Source organism: Hippichthys cyanospilos, chromosome 18 (assembly GCF_059441005.1).
Source record: "Hippichthys cyanospilos isolate Australia breed blue-spotted pipefish chromosome 18, RoL_Hcya_1.0, whole genome shotgun sequence".
Taxonomy (NCBI): Eukaryota; Metazoa; Chordata; class Actinopteri; order Syngnathiformes; family Syngnathidae; genus Hippichthys; species Hippichthys cyanospilos.
The window spans coordinates 3,556,024-3,576,753 of NC_142386.1; the positions used below are offsets into that span (position 1 = coordinate 3,556,024).

The following is a 20,730-nucleotide window of genomic DNA, read 5'->3' on the forward strand; positions in this document are numbered from 1 at the left end:
TTGATTAATTTAACTAATGAAGTACTAAAGTAATCAAAGTAATCAATTACTTTAAATATATATATATATATATATATATATATATATATATATATATATATATATATATATATATATATATATATATATATATATATGTCTTGATTATTAAAGAAACAGAAAAAAAAAGAAGTAAAAATATGTCTTTGGGTTGAATAAGTCAATTACTGCATTTATTTGATGGTGTTCATGTGATTTAAGGTTTCCCATACCGTGACATGAATGATGACTTGTCCAGAGCGCAGCAGGAGAAGTTGTGAAATTAAGTGTGAAAAGGAAAAATGGGAAGGAAATGCACAGCAAAACCAAGAGTGAGACTGAGAGTAAACAATACGTCACAAGGGAAATTTGCTTAAGGCACCGTTGGGGCGGAGATTATGAACATGAGGGAAGCCCTTATTTTGATGCGCAAAACACGAGTGAGTCCTTGTGCCTATAGAGGAAGTCAGTGATTCAGTACCGCTCAAGCTGACTAGTGATGACCTCATATTTGTGTTGGAAGATCACGCTATTGCTGAATACAAGTTATTTTGAAGATTACTCTATAAATATTTTACTTACTGGGGTTGATTTATATTTGGAAATATATTTATATTTTCAGAGTGAGACTTACTGTATTTTTTGGTCTATAAACACACACACATATATATATATATATATATATATATATATATATATATATATATATATATACACACTCCTTTAAAAATTAAACACACACTCGGACTGTTAGAATACTGCACCAACACAACAGTAACACACACGATCGTGTTTACTAGCGGTGGTGATTAAAATTGCCGTTCAAACTAAATATCAATACTTCGATAGTGTTTCCCTTTTATTTACTGGGAGATTGCGCTCTGGTGGCTTGTAAAAAAAACTCCAGGTAAGCATAACTGGACTATAAGCCACAGGGTTCAAAGCGTGAGAAAAAAGTTGTGCCTTACAGTCCAAAATTTACTGTAAGTGCCTCAAAAGTAGAAAATCTGGCTTTGCGGCGGTAGAAACCACAGGTAGAGAGAAGTTTGATGCTTGTGGCCACTTTTTGAAACACACACACAAACCTCTCGCCTCAGCAACTCTAAAAAGTACAAAGAAAAAACAAATAGACTTCCTGCCAAACAAGCAGCTCACACCGTTAAACAAAAGCGAAACTGCCACACCACAAAGCTGTAGGTTGAAACCTGTGGTTGCTTGTTTTCGGTCGGAGATATTTCCTGTGATTTTAGGCAGCTCTTTGGATATTTTGAAATTGCCATTGAAATTTTGACAAAAGGCAGGATACATTCAGGACTGACACGTAATCACAATATTTAGGGAAAAAAAAAGATTTGATTGCTTTATGGCACATAATTTCACATTTAAACTTATGATAAGACTCATTTGAATTTTTGAATGCATAGGGCTTCTTCTTGTGCTTGAGTTTTGGGGGCTTTGGATTGACTTGTGCTTGGCATAACCCTGATGGGCAAATGGAAGACATGAAAATGGAAGAGCATATAAGTGTTGTTGGTTCAATGAATGGTAAATTTCATATTAAAAAATGCCCCGACAGCAGCTTTCATAAAGGTAAAGTGATGTGCCTTTTTTGTAATGAGAAGCTTGCTTACCACAGAAGCAGCTCAAGTTTAGGTGAGTGCATAAATGCAAAGCAACAAAGATGCTAATGTAGTGAGCCATAGCAAAGCTTTTTGCCAAACTATACTTGAAAACACTCCGCGTCTGAGCAACGGACTCAATGGACAATATTTTATTTGAATTGTATTTAATACAGTTGTAATTGTAGAAACATAAAAACAAATGCGTAGCACATACAAAATAATTCAATAAATCTTCATGGTGCACATTTAAGCCATGATAAATGATTAAAAATATTCATCTGCAACTTTGGAATGTTAGGTAAATTCCCAACGTGAAAAATCTGAAAAAATGAGGAATTTACCTCTGCACAACTATCATATTCATAATGATTGGCCATAAGAATGCCTTCCACATTTCATTATCCAAAAAAATCATTTTAAAATGAAGTATAGTAGTTTGAATTAGAAAAACACTGACTCTCTTTCTTGTGAAATTTTGCTTTGACATATATATATATATATATATATATATATATATATATATATATATATATATATATATGTGTGTGTGTGTGTGCGTGTGTGTGTGAAAAAGTTGTGTATTAAGCTTTATTGCAAAATTTTAATACATTATTTAATTAATCTGTAATTGATAGAAAATGGATTGTAAACATATTTGATAGAGACTGCACTAATGTTATGAGAGAGCGAGAGCGAGAGTGAGAACAAAAATATTTAGTATCATCATTTAGGCACTCCTGCAAGTTGTCCCTGAATGAGTAACCACAGAGTTTATTATTGCTTAGTGACTCCAATTTTTTTTTTTTTTTTAGAAACTACTTTCCCCTTTTTCGTTTAAGGGCTACCAGTCATCAGAATCACGAGACTCCCGGTATATTCCCATAAGGTGCACATCAGTTAAGTTTGATTCTTTATGAAACACCCTGTTTTGTTTCCCGAGGTAAATTTTTAGGGACATTCCTCGCACTGTGTACTTTTAGGATGTCATGGAATGTTCTAAAATAGAAAGTGAATTTTATTGCAATAAAAACTGTGAGATTGCCCAAACCGGAACCCAAATGAAGTGTTGTTTTGTTTTGTTGTTTTGAGCAATGATTGCAATTACAACAACTGAAATTGGGTTTTGAGCTGAGGTTCTTAAAGATATATTAGTGCCTCTACAAAGTTATTGTATGGTGGAACAAATGCATAAAATTGTACGTGCAAAAAAAAAAAAAGTCTCTATTGACTGGGCATAGCTTCATTTACAATATCATAAAGCAAGTAGAAGTTTTGAACTGGGCAACTTCCTCCCTTTCGAATGATTCACATCTTTAACCGCAAGATGTGATAACCGTGAGTGGGAGCGAGAAGGAAAAAAAAGAAAAAAGTCCGCACCAGTCAGGAACCGAAAACATGAGCAATAATATAAATTGAAGGTGCAGTCACAGAGCAGCATGTAGTTTTGGCACACTCTGCTCCATCCCTGCTCTTGTTCCAAGGTATGCGCACAATACAACATTTTATACGTTTTTATTTTACTTTGGAAAATTTGAATTTAACAAACCGTTCTATGGGTGCAGGAAACAACTCAGACTATTGTTTTCATAGACTGATTCAGTGAGTTTGCATTGACTGTTTTGAATGTTGACTGATGACATGGAGCTTGAATTATGATTATGATTTAAATATGTGCAAACATATATATATATATATATATATATATATATATATATATATATATATATATATATATATATATATATATATATACATATATAATTTTTAATGGTAGTAAATGAGCTTGACAAGGGCTAAATTTGACATCTGCAGGGTGTACCTGTCGACCTCATTTAGAAGTGATGGCAGGACAGCATATTGAAAGTCGACACATTTTGACAATCCATGGAATATTTTAGACTCCTAGTGGTTGTTTTTTGTTCTCCATAAAATATCATCTCAAAACATAATTGGAACACAGCCCTGTATTTTGGTCCTAAGCATTAAAAAAAAGGCAGCTCACAACTACTTGTTTTCCAGATGATTGCCGGCTGCTGTGTTCTGATGTTTCTTTGTTGCATCCTGAACTGTGCCGAGTCCTCATCTTCATCGCTCGGCATCCACAAGGCCAGATACAGCAACTCCTTCCGCCTCGTAAGGTCTACTCGAACCCGTGTCCAGCAGCTGCTGGGTAAATATGTAAGTGGTAAAAAAATAAATAAAAAATCCGAAAGAATCGTTACTAGATGCTGAAACATTTTTTTTGATCGCCTATATTAGAAAGAAGAGCAATTAGGAGACAAGGACTTTGAGGACAAAAGTGGTTTTTTGAAGGACCTGCCATTGCTTTCTACAGACTTCAACAGCTGGTTGCATCTTACGGTCAGTCACCTTTTGAAAAGCCAAATCGTGCATGAAAAAATAAGTTACCATAACTCCCCAAATATAAGACTCCCCTTTATTTTTGGGGTCAAATTCCAGTATTTTCTATGTTATTGTGTATAAGACGCACCAACAATTTGGCAACAATATCAAAACTATAGCAAAACTGAATAAATCTCCTGTAAACTCTTCAAGTTACTCGGACGGTGGTTCGGTCTGCTTGCTTCTTTTATTGAAAATCTTGCCGTAACAGCCTCAGCTAACACAAGCTGCTCTAGCTCGTCCCATTACGATAATTATTGTAAGTTAGATTGTAAGTTTGATATTAAAATGCACATCTGTGGCTTCTGGCTTCCATTTTGGGGAAAACAAAGTGCATCTTATACTCGGGTAATTACGGTACCTCGATCTGACTTCCGTGGCTGGTTTGCGTCCAGGATTGGGAACGACTGCACGGCGCTCTCGCGGACATGCAGGCCTACAGGAACAAATTGGAGTGGAAGAGGAAAGAGATGGAGACGGAGGAAAGAGAGAAGAAGGGAGCGCTAGCGGTACTCAGTACTTTACCTAAGAGCATCAAAAATGTTGAGCTGGACCTGAGGGACTTGATGAGCCAAGTCAGTAGCCAGGTATGCTAACATATTCTGATACTTTTAAGCGACAAAGTTAACTCCAAAATTTGCTTTACTGGTATAATATGCTTTATGCGGCATCACTAGTCTAAAAAAAAATGACACAGGATTCAGCCATTTTGTATTTTGCTGCCAACTGAAAATGACATCACAGTAGATCGGATAACATCCATTCATTACTAAGCCTGCGAATGTCACATGACCTCATTTAGAAAACAGATGAGCAGGTACATTTTCAGGCGACAGCTAGTGACAAAATGGTCGCCCCCTCAGATGGTAAAAACACAGGTGTATTATTTTGTTGCTTAATTTATATTCATTAACAACAAATTCATTAACATTGACCCAATTCATCCCCAAAGTTTTTGTTTTTGCATGTTTTAGAGTCCAGACATTCAATTCCAGCTACTGATTTATGTTTTTTTTTTTTCCAAAAATGTTCAAGAGTTTACCTAAAGGAGCAAAAATGTCTGGTACTAATTAGTCGATTATTTATTATTATTAAATAAAGATTACTTTAATGCATAAAGAAATCATTACTATTGTACTCTAGTACCTAAAGCCATTGAGTATTCATTACTTGAGTAATTAGTTACTTTTGTTGTTATAATTGATTACCTTAGGTCATCAAATACTTCCGTACTACAACTAACTATTTTTAGTACTAAAGTAATTGATCACCTAAGGAACTACACTACTAAAGTAATCAATGACACAAAACACATGAAAACAAGAGAAAAAAATTATTTTATTTATTTATTATTTAAAAATACGTCTTGAACGGGATCGAAAAAACTTTTGAGTTGACTCTCCCTTAAAGATCAGACCCAATCAGAGAAATTGTTGACATCTTTTCCATCTATTTCCTTCTTTAGATGAGGTACATCAGTACCTCAGGCAGGAAAGCAACTTTCCCAAGCGTCCAGGCGTCCCCCAACCAATCAAATTCCCCCAAAACACTGTGGGAAAAGCGTGTGGACGGTTACATCATTTTACGGGATCTTGACCTTTACCTCATCAAGTTGGCTCGAGACTTCCTCCTCCTGGCTTCTAAAACTCCATAACTGGATCAAAGGAACTATTTTTGCACCCTCTAAGAACTAGTCCGGGTATTTTCCCCGAGTTTCTGTCTTGCCCGTCACTGTAAACGTCTCCCACGACTCAGAACACGTGACAACATCCTGTTTCGTCACTCGGGCTTCTCAACTGACTGGACTTTCCGAAGACGTGATATTTGCTATTTATTTGACTTATTTATTCATTTGATTTCCTATCAGTTGTTTTATTTATCTTACACAGACAGCGATACAGAGTTTACATGATATTTATATAGTATATATTTGTATATGGCTTTCAATAAAATAATGAAATGGAACTTCATGTTGTGATATCATGACCGGATATTCTTTCAAATGCAATTTTGCATAGCGTATTTCCTCAAATAGTGGCCTCAGCCCTTGAAAGGGTGTATCATTCACTTGAAAAAAATAATGTTGCATCTTAAATTTATGCACATGCATTTCGGGGACATGAGAAAAAAAATAGTCAATCATGCATTACACATGAAGGCTTGAGCTGAGATCCAAGCTCAGAATCTTAGAACTGTGAGGCAGCTGCACTGTTAGGCCGAAATATTATCGTTTTTTGCGGAAAATGATTATAAAATATATATATGCATTTACTGTTCCTCACTCATTCCTTAGTGTACTTAAATTTCGATTTAATCTGGGATTTAACGTCCGGTCTCCTAAAAAAGGTGAAAGTACGTCCCTGGCATTGAATGAGTTAAATGTAAGCCTGGGGTTTTACACATTGTTTTTCAGTAAATAAATACAGTCGGCCACCATATGAGGATTTTGAATATAAGCTGCGTGCTTCATGGCATTAAGAGGAATGAGCGTTAATCCTCCGAAATATGTTAGCATTGATCTTGTTCGGTTCTTCTTCATGTGCCGTTGATCGGAGGGGCAGTCTAGGGCAAAATCAAATCGAATCATTTATTAAGTAGGCTGCTTTAATTTGAACCTTTTGACATAGGGACGGATACAGACTCACCACTAGCAGATGTCCTCTTTTGCCTTTAGCCACTTTCAGTTCAGAACCCCTGACGAAATCGATGATCCCCTCGTTGCCTCGTGCCCCCGCAAACCTGACGCTAATAAGAAGGAAATTGAGTTAAAAAGCGGGTTCTTGGCCGATCTCGGGGAGCCTCACCTGCCAGGCTTGATGTTGACGTGGTTTAGCATGCGGGCCATCAGGGCTAATTTGGTGACTAGCTCTATCACGTGGTTGCAGTGCAGCAACACGTCGCCCTGCGCAACATAAAGTTGCACTTAGTCTCACACTACCGAGCAGATGTCGATTGTTGTACCTTTTGCTTGTTGTCCTCCGTGGGCAGGTGCAGAACAACCATCCCATCGCTGAGAGAGCTTACAGAGATACCTGCACATTTCATAATAAACGCCTTTGTGACAAATGTGAATGAAACCGTCTTCTATAGTTGTAGGGCAGGTAGTTATTAATGAGAACCCACATCCACCATTTGAGTGGAATGTAAAGAATGATAATGCCATCTAGTGGACATAATTACTAATTGAACTTTCGTCCCCTGGATAATAAACACGATGGTGAATTATAGCCCAGGGTTAAAGCTGGCTTTGTCTTCGTGTTACACTTATATTAATTTGTTATTTTTCAATGGCAGTATACCCGTAGAACCACATACATGGTGTTAAGTTTAAGTGTAAGTATTAAAACTGAAAAAAGGATTAGTGGGAGTGCAGACAGAAGTAGACCAGCGCCTAACGAATGACGGACCAGAAAAAAAAAAATAAAAGTCGAATGTTGCCCTCGAGGAAGACCTGACCTCCAAGGGCCGCATAGTCGATCCTTTGCTTGATCTTGGTCCTGTCCACCAGCACAGCGAAAGTGTTGGAAAGGAGCAATTGACGCGAGCGTGGCTTGAACCCTCTTCTGTCATACTTTGTGACTGGGATGCCGTACTGTGGAGCACAAGCACATATATCGCACATTTTTCGTTCATCCGTCCATATGCTTCCACTAAGATGATGGTGACATTATTATTATAAGTACTAGTAGCTTTGCTGTTATTGTATTTTGTTATTAGCCATGTATTAAATGTCAAATGATGTGATTCTGGAATTATATATGAAAGGGCTTTATGTAGAGCAGTTGTAGAGCAGAAAGGTGTGATATTAAGTCATTCTCTACCATTGATGGCAAAAGACATCAAAGATCCATTTTTACTTCTATTCAATATATTAACACCTCACAAATGTCAAATTAACCTACACGAACATGCAAACACAAAAATCACCTGCACTTTGTCACTGCCGAGAGTCTGGAGAACCTTGAGATTGATCTGCTCACGTTCTGTAAAAACGAGGAGGGAGTTCATGGAGGTAAATTGCGTTCAACGATATCATTGTGCGGTGAGTGTATAATCAAGCACCGATTCTGGTGTCCAAAAACAGGCTGCCAACGCTCTGAGGGTAGTTTTCTTTTTGATCCTTGAAGATCTCGCTGGCGACAACCTTTTGCGTCAACTAGAACAGAGTTATGCCAGATTAGCATTCATTAGCTTCTTCAAGTAGAACTAAAATCCCCAATTTTAATATATATATATTCACACAAACTTACTTGATTCTTCCATTCAGGTTGAATTCTCTGGCAGTACTTTCTGACCATATTCCTCATGTGCAGTCTTCGAAGGTACTCAGAGGCCTGCGGGAAAAAAAACACACAATGGACGGTGGATCCCTAAGTGTTAGCCATAAAAATGTGCTGATTGTACCTCAGCGACAGACGGAGGCGACGCCAGCCAGCTTTTGTCCAAAACACTCTTGGGTAGATTTTTGCTGAGCTTCATGAGGAAGGAATACCGCACATGGTCCAGGAAATAATCGTTTTCTGGACAGTAGTCCTCATGACGGTAGATAAAGCCTTTTATGAACCTGGAAAACAACAAATATACAAAAGATGATATGATTTTTGACGCAAGGATTTTTTTAGGGATGATATTGCGCACCTGCGTATCAAGTCAGCCGCCTGTCGACGCCGCTTGGCCCTCCGGCGTGCCTTCATCCCTCGCCATGCCGACTGGATCACTAGGACTGTACTTGCACACACGGTTAGTTTATTTGACAACGAGGGCATTTTCTACAGCCATATGAAAAACTAATGACACTGAAAGGAGTGTTGTCACAGGTATCGTACTCCAGTCCTCGAGGGCCGGTATCTTGCATGTTTTCCGGTTTTCTCTCCCCAACACACCTGATTCAAACAATTAGAAAGCTTAGCGGGAGGTTGAAAATGATCCTAATGATTTTAATCAGGTGTGTTTGAGAGAGAGGGTTGGAAAACATGCAAGATACCGGCCCTCCAGGATTGGAGTTCCACACCTGTGGGTTAAAAGAAGAAGACTGCACACTGACTTGCGTGTTTGATACGTTTGTATTTTGCTCGCTCTCTGTAGCCTCGCCAAGATGTCTGCAGCGTCAGAGCTGGAGCACAAAAATGTCTCATTAAAAAAATAACAACTGAAAAAAAAGCGTAGGGGATAAATGTCGTCGTCATAATGTCACTCACCGATCTCTGGTTTTTTGGCTTGAAGTGCATCTTCAGTCAGAAAGAGAGTTTTGGGGAAACGGATGAATATTTTGGACCTGCGTGAAATGAAAGATTACAGACTACAGTCCGGCTGGGAATCTTTGGCTGGCTCCCGATTGGATTCCGATTCTGGCATCTCTGATTCGATTCAGAATCAAATTTTGGTGCTTGGCAATTTTTGATTGAATTCAAAACGATTTCCGCTTCAATCTAAAGACGTGCAAAGAATCATACTCAGTCACCTTTGCGAGACAGAATAACAAAGGGAGACAGTGATCTATTTAATACGAAGGCGGGAAAAATATTTGTGATGGTTCCAACGTAATTTGGAAAGCCACTTTTAATGCCTACACAGGTGACACTCCATTCCTTAACAGCAAAGTGAAACATTCAAACAACAACGGAAGAATCACGGTAAATGAGAATCCCGATTCTAATGTGAATTGATTTTTTGGCGCACCCCAAAATACAGATTTAAAAAAAAAAAAGAGATTGCTTTGCCTGCCCAGTTTGTACTCCTCTTCTTGGTAGCCGAGGTGGTTGACCAGCGTGGCCACGCCGTCTCGGAGTCTGCCGTACCAGATGGGCCACGTCTCTGGACACAGAGGCTTGTACCTGAGGGTTTTACCGCAAAAATATCAGATAGCTTTTTTGAATAACGGATTAGCAAGCTTCATGATACATATTTCGGGGTACAAGGTTATGGTATAAATTTATGTGTGTGCTGTAAATAATGGTTGTAAATGATTAGAGTAAATAAGGGTAAAAATTTAACAGTGGGAGGATATTTGGCCGATTGTTTTTATCCGAAATTTGAACCGCCGTAATCGGCCAACTTAATCGGCCATTTAAAACCCGAATAAACGGCGAGGGATGTCGAAAGTCACCTCTGCAGGAAGGCTGCAAAACTGCGTCTATAGGCAAAGCCGGCTCTCCTGACCCTCAGGTTCTCCATCAGGCCTAGGTACCTCACTTGGTGTCTGACAAGAACTTCGTCAAAATGACCTGCGGGTAGAGATCATGGCAGAAATTCTTCAAATGGAGAGATTCATAAAATGTGTGTGCCAAAAACAAAACCGAGTGTGGGAATCATTTCTTAACTTATTTTGAAATAACAATAGTAATCATGCCATTAAATGGAAGTCAATTACAGAGAATTTTGCAAAATGGGATTACATTACTTTTCTTAAACAGTTTTATAATAGTTCACCTGGCTGCTTGGCATCATTTGGTTTGATACAGCGCACATAGGATGGTTCTTTTGTCATGAGGATCTCCATTAGTTTCAAAAGGCTATTTTTAAAGTGAGTAGCAGCCTGGAAAAAAAAACATAAAAAAATGGGGAAGTAATTAAAAGAATTGTATAGACTGAGAGAGGGAGAAAGAAGACAATACCATCTGTGGGCGTTTCTGGTCCGTCACTTCCTCTCTGGAGAAACAGCGACTTATGATTTCGTTATCTGACTGGCACATGACCTGAACGACGCAAAAACAATGAACCGCGTCAACACGGTGGGAAAGCCTCTGTTTAGCTAATTGTGTGAAGGCGTAGCATCTTTTTGGCGCATTTCAATTCAATTCCAGTGAATCCGATTGATGCCATTCCAATTTTATATTATTCCAATTATTTGTGTGAGTGGAGCTTATATTTTTGGTATTCTAAATATTTACCATTTTCTCATAATTTCACATTTTCCACATTTTGTTGTTTACCTCTTTCAGGGTCCTGTTCAGTGAGTCATTGTTCTTTTCAAGGAAACCTACATGAGTAAAAAAATGACGTTATATCAGTTGTTTATTTATGGATTGCAGCATTTATGATGTAACGGAAAAAAATCCTGCAAAGTTACCGTCAACGTTATAGTTGACCTCCCCGGCATAGTGCAGCAGCCTAAACTCCTCTCTACTCATGACCTTCCGAGTTTTGCCATTTGCCAGCTTGTGACTGCAAGACACACATAAAAATCAACTGCTCAGTGGCCTGTATGCGTAGAAAACAAACAAAAAAACAGATGTTTACTCATACGTGACAAAATGGGGATGGCCGCCAAGTGTGTCCTCCAGTTTCTCTAAAAATGAAATATCACTAGTTTCGCCGGGTCTCAGACACTCCTCGTCCTAAAAGACAGGAACACTACTCAACTTTGAACAACGACAGCGTCCAGAACCATGGTTATTAATTCTGTAGAAATGCTGATATACGCACCAGAATGGAGATGATGCCCTTGTGCTTCTCCTCTATCAGGTCACAAATTATCTTGTTGTCAAAATACTGCACCATTTCCCACTGAAGTTTGACAGCGTCACATTGGTAAGAGTGAAAATGTGTGATTTTGTGTGCATTTCGCCATACCGGACGCACTCACCGCTATTCCCTCTGTTGTGTATTCCTCTTGCTCGGATCTGAGGGTGAGCTCAATAAAGAGCTGCTGCAGCTTCTCACTGCAGTAGTTGACGCAGAACTGCTCAAAACTAGAGGAAAGAAATAACAAATGAGGCGTATTTGTAGGAACATGCAGCAAATAAGTAGTTCAACGTATTGGAATTTCTCACATGCTTTAAATCACCATTAAATGTGATCTCAACACGGTCTGCTTGAACTATGAAAAACACACAGATTTTTAGAGTTTTTAAAATTGTTTTATTTTTAACGATGATTACATACAAATAGTGTCAGAAGGGGGAGGAATAGGTAACTTAGTCGCTCTGTAACGTGCATTTAGTTCTTCTGAAACCATTCTGAAAGATTGAGCTGTTGTAGCAGCCTTCTTTTTTTTTTTTAGCTTCAACTGTCTGAGAGACGGCCTCAGATTTCCCTGCAAAACATCCTGACAAACCTTCAAATTCATGTTTCCATAAAATGATAGCAAGCTATCCAGGCCCTGGAGAAGAAAAACAGACCCATACCATGCTGCTCCCTCCACCATGCATCATGGTGGGAATTGTTGATGTTTGTGAGCTGTTCCATCTTTCCTCCACTCATGACATTGTGTACTCCTCCCTAACATTACTTAATTTCCATGGTGTTAATTCCTCCCCTTTTTTAATGTTTGCATGTTTTCATAAAAATTTTAAAACCTTTGAATTTTTGTGTGGGTTTTAAATAAAGCAGACACTGTTTTTGTCATCTGTGTCATTTTGCAAAAGACCCGTTTGCATTGAATGGTGTTTTAATGGTGCAGGAATGTGAGAAATCCCAAAAGGTTGAGATAGTTTTAGATAGGTCATATAAAGGCTAGTCGGACCTGTTGCGATGTAAGACCTCAAAGCCATAGATGTCCAAAAGCCCGATTACAGGAAAGGCTTTATTGCTGTGGTCCATGTCATCCTACAAAAAAACAGAGTAGAACATGATGGTATTGTCACAGTTGGCTTCATCTTGTATTAAAACAGTGGCTGCACCTTCAGCGCAATAGACTGATTGATCTTATCCACCAACCAAGTGAAGGCCCGACCGTAGACCGCTTTAGCTAAAGAATCTCGGGCCGACGTTGCTTGCTCAAAGTTGAGTGGGATGATCATCTGTAACGTGAATACAAAGTCACACTTAAAAAAAAACAAACACACACAAACAGAAAACTCAAGAACAATTGTGTCTTTTTACCTCCTCCGCTTTGGCAGTGAGTTTTTTGTGAGTAAGCGCCTCGTTGAGGAATGAGGTTTCAAGACCCAGCAGCTGCAAAACGGGAACACATCTGTTGAGTTGGATGCGCAACGGAATATCGAGCAATACTGGTGGGACAACGCTGACCTTTGCCGCCTTTGCTAGCGGCATCTCAGTGGTGATGTGCGATCCGCCTTCCTCGCCTTCTCCGAATTGAACGTTTCCTAAGTGGAGAACGCTGGCAATGATGTTCAACAAATTCTGACGAAAACACACACAAATCACACTGGAGATACGTTGAGAAGAAGTGTTTTGTAACCGTGCAGGATTAAAGATGGATTTTTTTTTTTAAACCCCAGGAATTTTAACTAACCTTTCTCAGTCATCCAACTTGGAATGACTTTGAATAACAATATAATTCCAATTTATAATGGCAGTAAATGAGCCCAACATGGGCTAATTTTGACATTTGCAGGATATATATCTCAACCTGCCATTTCTCTGCAATATTCTAGCCTCCCAGTGTTGTTTTTTGTATGCTTTTTCTTTGATAGCACAAATTTCAAACATCTAAAAGCCAGAGTTAAGTCAAAATTTCCCCCTGGGGTTAAAAATGGACGCAGAATGATTTTGACTAACCTGCAGGTCTTCCTCAGTAAAGCCGATAACAGACAGGGCATTCATCAACGCTTTCCAATTATTCTTGTCACTGACGGAGCTGACTTTGGAGCAGCTTCCCTATCAAGACCACAAATTACCATGACCCAATGATCTGAAGATGACTTTATGTGCAACCTTTGCCTGGCACACCTTCACCAGATACTGGTAGTTCTGAGGGTTTCTTTCAAGTTCCAGCATCTGGAGGATTTCATTGCTCCCCCCATCCAGAAGCTGATAGAAGATATGGAAGTTTCTTTCTCCGTGGTTTTGGTGGACTACGCGCGATTTCTCCAACAGGTAATTGAGGATGTGGCCTCCTACTGGTGAGCCCTAGGAATAGCAGAATATTTCAAAGAATTGCATTCCACAGTGGCTAAAAAGTCATTTCTGTTCAAAAAGCATCGTGCTCATCATAAATATGACCAAGAAAATACCAAGATGAGCAAAACCATCTAAAAGAAGAAACTGATTGATATTCTTCAGTTTAACAAATGAGTCCAACAATACTTCAATATACTTTCATGATGTAAGCGTTGATCTACAGTTCAGAAGATTTTTAAATGATGAAAATACTGTATAAACACAGTCTCATTTCAAGGTATCAGTGTTTGCACTGACATTCGATACTAATATCGGCCACTCTATTTGAGCATTTTTGCGATCACAAAGTAGAGGTTTGTATTATATTTATGAACATTTAAAAAACGTGGTATTGGAATTTATAGGTCTTTCTTTACGAGTTTTTTTGGGGGGGTGGGATTTTTGTGTATCAAAATCAGAAGTATACATAGTATCGGTATTTGGCATTGGTATCGGTGACTACTCAGTGAGTACAGTAATTCCCCATATATATGCGTATAGGTCGCACCCTTCATTTTAGGGTCAAATTCTGGTATTTTCAATGTATTTGTGTACTTGTGTTCATATCCAAAAGTTACATATTTATTCTGCATAAATTTAAGCTGCAGGAAAGGATAGCTTACCTTGAAGTCAAACTGCACATCCATATATTTTCCAAAGCGACTGGAGTTGTCATTCTTGAGAGTTTTAGCGTTCCCGAAAGCCTACACAAAGCAGGAGTTTCCTGATCAACGCTGTCGTGTGGAAGCGCGGGGTTTGATTGGTTACCTCCAGAATGGGGTTGGACTGGAGCAAGCGGTCTCCCAGGATGCTCATGTGATGATTAGTGGGGCAGGTGACGGCGTAGTAGAGCAGGATCTTCTTGGAGGCTTCTGTTTTACCTGAGCCACTCTCACCTGATATAAGAATACATTGATCCTTCCACGTGGTCCGCATGGCCCGGTAAGCGTTGTCTGATATCGCGTAGCTGAGTGAAAAGCAATAAAGTGTGAAAATAAGATCGGTAATGTACACCCCACAAGAAATGATGACTCACATGTGAGGCGATATTTCATAGAAGCTAACTCCTTTGTAGCGTTCCATCTGGGGCTTGGAGTAAATCTCCAGATCTTTGTAGGGGTTCACCGACACCAGAACCGAGCCGATGTAAGTCTGAGGCAGAACAATCTCATCCGAACGTCACTCCAAAAAACATTTTCAAAAGATATTTCAGATATGCTGAGGAGGTGAATTACATAGATGAGGTTTTCTCTGAAACGCCGCCGCAGGTTCTCCATGAAGGCTGTCTCGCTGTTGTGGTTCTCCAGCAGGACAAAATCTTGAACTCCGACCCTGTCACGGGCCGTTAGGGTGCTCTCCATCACCAAGCGCACCCTTCCTTCAATGTCTACCTCCTGCGGAGAAAAAAAAAAAAGATTGTAGTTACGCCGTGTCGACACAGGGTGGTGCTGCTAGGCAGTTTCTTTTTTATCTGACTGCTCCATGAAGGCCTCGAGAAGAATTCACAACAAAGTAACACACTGGTACTTCTACTGACGAAATTTATTCTTTCCGGCAGTAATTTCGTGAATCCTTCATAAATAGCCTAATCCGTTCCAAAGCCCTAAAAAATGCTCCTAAACCTTTCAATGAATATTATTAAATCATAAAAAATAATCAAAGCTGTAACAAATACATATTAGAATTACATTAGTGCATAATATCAAAATCAAAATGTCATGTAAAGAATTATAAAAAAAAAAACCTAAAAACTTTAAATGAATCATATTCATTGTAGCTATTGACAATATGAATGCAGTTCACTTGTTTGCCTTAAGATGGTGCTGGAGTGTTGGGGATGAGTGCAGAGAGCGGCACCTTTTTAGGATGTTTGGTTTCGGAAGCTGAATTTTTCGTAACAAGAGGCGTTCGTAAGTAGAGGCACCACTGTACTAATATTGCTCATTAAAAATCGGGATTAGAATAGGAAAAACTTGAAAAACCTTTACCCACAATTTTTGTCTCAACTGACATTTAACACAATAAACTTTTCCCACACAATGCATTGCAAAACGATCTCCTTGATCATGAAAAATTGCAAACGATGACTCAAGCGTTTATATTTTCCAACCGCACTGCGGAGCCTCGCCAAAGCAAAGACACTCGAAGAATCTCAATGATAAACAGGATATTCTTATCGGTGTTGAGATGTTGATATGAGCGGAGGGTGAAACAGTGATGCAACTGGGAAAGCGTGTGTACATGTCAACTTGAATGTGACGACAAACCTAATATTATGGATGGGTAGAATTTAGTGGGCTGCGGTGACATTCTCTGAGGCCGCAGTGCAAAATGTCGCACGCACACACAACCGCAGCTACATGTAACGGAAAGGGAAGCATTTGTCGGTTTATAGTCCTTACTGATGAATAATCTTCTAAAAAGGCATCGTGCGCTACTTTTAAAAGCGGGATTTGATTTGAGACTTGAAAAATGTAACTTGTTTTTTTGTAAGAAAACGATAACGTAAACAATTAAACTCTATTGCTTGTCTACATGTGTTGCTGCAACCTTTGCTTGTGTGTTCCCTGAGCCCAGCTTTGTTGTCATTTTCAAGTGACTGAGATGGATAAAAACCTGTACCATGAGCACATGTCAGTTTCAGTCATCCAAAAGTGGCAGAAAATATTTTTAATGGTATCAAATGAGCAGCAAAATATGTTCAATTATATATAGACCAAATATTCACTTTTTTACGACTTAAAATGGCTTAGTAAGTCAAAAATTCCATTATCTCTTTGAAGGGGAAGTCAAACTAAACGTTTTCCTCTCAGAAAAAAAAAAAAAAAAAAAAAATATATATATATATATATATATATATATATATATATATATATATATATATATATATATATATATTTTTTTTTTTTTTTTTAATTTTTTTGTTTTGAGCATGTAAATTTACTTAAGTTTAGTTTGGGGTCATGCAAATTGCTTCCTGTGTCATTCATTATTTATTTATTTTTAATCTCAAGGGAACCCATTTTGCCTGTTCTAGTTTCGGTCATGTGACGTTTGCAAGCTAGCGGCGTAAACCCCCACGATATCAATGCTAGTTTTGTAAGCCCTTTCTGCAATGCGTTAACATTAAGCTAACACAGCATCCGTTTCTCTTTGTTTTGGGTTTACAAGTCAACTGAGAATAGCAATAAACTATTTGCTACTTGTGAAGTTTGGTTTCGTCATGAAACTCATGTTTTTGCTCATAAGTCAAGTGACTCCAGTCGCCCGTAAGACAAGATCCCATTGTACATAAACTGCTTCTTCTTTACCCTTGTTCACTTCCTTTTTTTTTAATGTATCTCTAACCCCCTGCAGTTTTGGTGTAAGCAGCTAGAAAAACATAAACAGTAAGCGGAGACCCAAAGAAAGGGGCCGGACCTCTCTTCTGTGCAAGTGTCACTCCCAAGGGGCTCATTTGGCTGCTCGGCGTCGCTAAAAGGCCTTTACCCTCGAGCGGTATTCACAGGGAAATTCTTGCAAAAACAAGAGGACAACAGTGGCCGCTGGCCAAGACGCGCGAGCAAAGGAAAGTCACCAAAACTCTTCACCTTGGAGTATTGTTCTCTCATTCCTGCAGGTGGGCTCCCTACAGATGTGATTAACAGTTGCCTGTCAGATTTTCCAAGGAACACAAGCGAGGAATGTTCGGGTCAGGATTGGAGCAGGCGGTCAGAGGATGCCATGGAATCTTTTGTTGCTTGTGTGGCAATAGCGCCCTGTTTTTAGATGAAACACCGGGGATGTTTGGATTACGGAAGTCTTTGCAACGGGGGGGGGTGAAACGAGAGGGATCAGATATACCGCAGCTAGATTTTTCAAGGATTTCGTAGCGGAGAAAAGTCTTCATAAAACATACCGCAGTACAAGACCGCGCAGAGCCAGATTGCCATTGGCGATCACTCGTCCGTCAGATTTAACACCTGAGAAGTAACCGCGCAGATGTGCATGGGCCGTCGCGCTGACGTCGTGTGCGGCAATCTCATTTTTTCCAACTTGAGAAGGCCCGGCTGAACGTCAGGGTTGCCGAGCGACCGAAAATATTTGGCGTCATCGCACAACACAGCAAACATTGTTTTGCAGTTTCCCTTCGGTCACGAGCTTGGATTTGGAAATGACTAGTTCAACACATCAAATGCTGCTACTCGAAAGAAATAGAATCGAGTGCGGCTTTTGCGTAGCGTGACAAGCTAGGTAATACTCGGCGTGGTTTTTGATGGTAAACATCTGAGAGCTGTGGCGAAACGAGCATGTTTGCTCTGGAGAGGCGGCACACCTCACATTCGGACTTGACTAAACTTTGCCTGAGTGACTCCATCCAAATAATCTTCCTTATTTGGTAAGCCTCTGTCCCTTGGCAAGGCCTGATGCTACTACAGCTGGATACGCTAACGTCTGCGCAAGAACATAATGCCCAGGTTTTTATCTCAGGCAATTTGTGCTACACTACATTGTATTAAATAGAAACACTTTAGAAGCTTTAAACAGGCGGTGTGCAGCATTACACACTCTAAAACAGTTGAAAAAATAACCCAACAGTGGATTGAAAAGGCGCTAACGGCCACTGGGTTCATTTTGACAACTTCCTAGGTCAGAGGTCCCCAACCGCCGGTCCGCAGCCCAGTACTGGGCCGCGCCCAAAATAATTAATAAGACGTGGCCTAGAAGAGTTGGCTAGTGTTTTCGTTGTTTTGCCTCCCTCTTCAGGCGTTTTTGAGTAATTGCTCTAATTTCAGTTCATTCCAAGCTGCGTTACGATAGGCTGGTTTAATCACATGACACCTCCGGCTCACGGGACAGGGACGATGTCAATTGACAGCGCGCTAGTTTCCGTGTTTGTCAGCTGCTCGAAGGCTCCGGTTCTCGTGTTCTCGTAACTTCCACTCGCTGTTCGAGCACTACTGCACATGGCCAGCAATTCAAGATTTTAAATGAGCAAGTATAGATTTCCAACACAGAAAACTTTATTGGGCGAGCAATGAAAGATCATGAGCGAGCGCCAGTGTATTTTGAGCACCCTGACCAATCAACTCCAGAATATAGATCGTGTAATCTTCTATTTTATTTCTGTATTGTCTGCTGCAAAATTGCACAATTAATGACAATGCGCAACTGTATAAAACTTGGCAAAATAAAAACTGTGTTTTTCAAATTAGTATTTGCATGATTCATCTATTTAATTTTATTGTTTATTATTAAATGTTATATTATGAATCATATTTATGTTCCGATTAATTTGCTCTTAGTTTGAAAAGAAAGCTTTACTGTTCCTTGGCAAAATAAAAACATAGTGTTTTACAAATGAATATTTGTATGATTCATCTATTTTATTTTATTTTTATTTTAGTTTTATATTACATCTTATATTAGGAATCATATGTATGTTCCAATTAATTTGCTCTTAATTCGAAAAGGAAGCTTTACTATTCCTATCATAGGTTTAAAAAACAAAAAACCTTGAACTAGATTTGCTGATATTTGCAGAAAGTAAAAGCTCACATACCCGCGTCACTGTTGTGGGTTATTTATTTGACCCAGATTTTAGGGTAAAAAAAAATTAAAATATAAAAAAAATGGGTGTGGTCACCTGGATCGATTTGACCCATCTTTTCCTTTCTTGTGGGTCAAATGAATAACCCAGCAAACATCCTAAAAATTTGAGGGGAGGAAGTTGAGTCAGATGAATGACCCAAACAGCCCATACTTTTATGTACAAAATCGCGCTTTTTTTGGTTGTTTTATCGACTACTAACCTAAATAATTGGATTAAATTGACTGTAGAGTTGGTCCCTTTTTAAAACACGATGGAGTTATTTTTGACCTATTGGACTTTAAAAAAAAAGTAGCTTACAAGGGGGCATCATGGCATAGAAGCTCTTACCCTGCCTTGGTACCTCATCCTGCCCTGTTGTTGCCGGACAAAAGATGAAGTGCTGGTTCCCCCGCCGGGCCGGAGCTCCTCCTCTCGTGTCAAGCGGACCCGTCAACTGTAACCTCTCATTCAGCGTCACCCCAGGGCGACAGAGAGAGGCGCTTGAATGTCTTCTCTCCCCCTTAGTCCCCTTTTGACTTTCTCTCCGCCTTTCTTCACGTTGGTGGCCTTCCTCCCGCTGGAGCTCCTCGGCGCGCGATGGCGATGGATTGCTGCTTCAAACTTTCAAGTCACCTTCCCTTGAAGCCTTCAAGTCCACACGTCCGCCTCTCCAACGTCCTTTGCCCGCTCTCTCTCCAAACCGCCGCGTGAAACAAGAGCAGGAACTCCGCTCACACGTCACAAGTGGCTTGCAAGAGAAAAAAAAAAGAAAAAAACATGGGAAAGTATGCCGCCGTGGATAATGCAAGAGGCAAGCCAGAGAAACAGCGAGTGGAAAAAGTTACTTGCAGCTCCAAAATAAAGTGTAACCACTCAGCTGCTGCACTATTAAAAAAGAAAAAAAATGAGATGATGAGACTGTGAAACATTCTTTCCTTCTTTCCCTCCCAGTTTAGTTTGCTCCCTCCCTTTTCTTCCACAAGCTGAGACACATTCAAATAGGATGTGGGCTAAGGGCTTTTTCCAATAACTTGTGTTGTTGTCATTATAAGAGATTTATATTTAAATAAAGATAAATTATTTTTCTCTCATTTTCATGGAACAATATAATATTACCGTAATTTCCGCACCGTAAAGGCCTTAAATTTTCTCAAAGGCTTACAGTGCGCCTTATAATCACATCATGCATTTCCAAAACCGTACGTTTTCAATTTTTGGAATGAAAAACTAATTTAAAAAATGTACATATATATAATATTAAAAATAAATTAA

At 39.3% G+C, this 20,730-nt stretch overlaps 2 protein-coding genes across 2 annotated transcripts; one reads left to right on the forward strand and one right to left on the reverse strand.

The window, feature by feature from the left end:
- The first annotated feature begins 3,659 nt into the window (after positions 1–3,659).
- LOC148408496 (uncharacterized) lies at positions 3,660–5,879 on the forward strand. The gene is made up of 4 exons (XM_088441373.1): positions 3,660–3,818; positions 3,900–4,001; positions 4,439–4,630; positions 5,509–5,879. Exons 1-4 carry the CDS (start codon positions 3,660–3,662, stop codon positions 5,695–5,697), a joined length of 642 nt encoding a protein of 213 aa, XP_088297499.1. The 3' UTR covers positions 5,698–5,879.
- myo1ca (myosin Ic, paralog a) lies at positions 5,858–20,367 on the reverse strand. The gene is made up of 32 exons (XM_088440363.1): positions 19,807–20,367; positions 15,122–15,280; positions 14,923–15,038; positions 14,655–14,853; positions 14,510–14,590; positions 13,677–13,856; positions 13,506–13,604; positions 13,014–13,127; positions 12,867–12,938; positions 12,665–12,784; positions 12,508–12,590; positions 11,629–11,734; positions 11,469–11,549; positions 11,289–11,380; positions 11,113–11,207; positions 10,976–11,022; positions 10,658–10,738; positions 10,473–10,578; positions 10,150–10,267; positions 9,764–9,877; positions 9,242–9,318; positions 9,088–9,156; positions 8,682–8,766; positions 8,448–8,607; positions 8,294–8,377; positions 8,106–8,199; positions 7,971–8,026; positions 7,500–7,635; positions 7,005–7,075; positions 6,848–6,945; positions 6,689–6,788; positions 5,858–6,605 (listed from the first exon to the last, which is right to left on the reverse strand). Exons 1-32 carry the CDS (start codon positions 19,822–19,824, stop codon positions 6,579–6,581), a joined length of 3,138 nt encoding a protein of 1,045 aa, XP_088296489.1. The 5' UTR covers positions 19,825–20,367; the 3' UTR covers positions 5,858–6,578.
- Between the last annotated feature and the right edge of the window lie 363 nt (positions 20,368–20,730).

What these genes read in the sequence shown, in the direction of transcription:
- LOC148408496 (XM_088441373.1), top strand. Translation starts at nt 3,660, where the DNA reads ATGATTGCCGGCTGCTGTGTTCTGATGTTTCTTTGTTGCATCCTGAAC. An exon ending in AGCAGCTGCTGGGTAAATAT is followed by an intron (nt 3,819 to 3,899) that starts GTAAGTGGTAAA and finishes CGCCTATATTAG; the next exon opens with AAAGAAGAGCAATTAGGAGA. An exon ending in TGAGCCAAGTCAGTAGCCAG is followed by an intron (nt 4,631 to 5,508) that starts GTATGCTAACAT and finishes TTCCTTCTTTAG; the next exon opens with ATGAGGTACATCAGTACCTC.
- myo1ca (XM_088440363.1), bottom strand. An exon ending in GTTTTTGGACACCAGAATCG is followed by an intron (nt 8,027 to 8,105) that starts GTGCTTGATTAT and finishes TCGTTTTTACAG; the next exon opens with AACGTGAGCAGATCAATCTC. An exon ending in CGGAGGACAACAAGCAAAAG is followed by an intron (nt 6,946 to 7,004) that starts GTACAACAATCG and finishes TATGTTGCGCAG; the next exon opens with GGCGACGTGTTGCTGCACTG.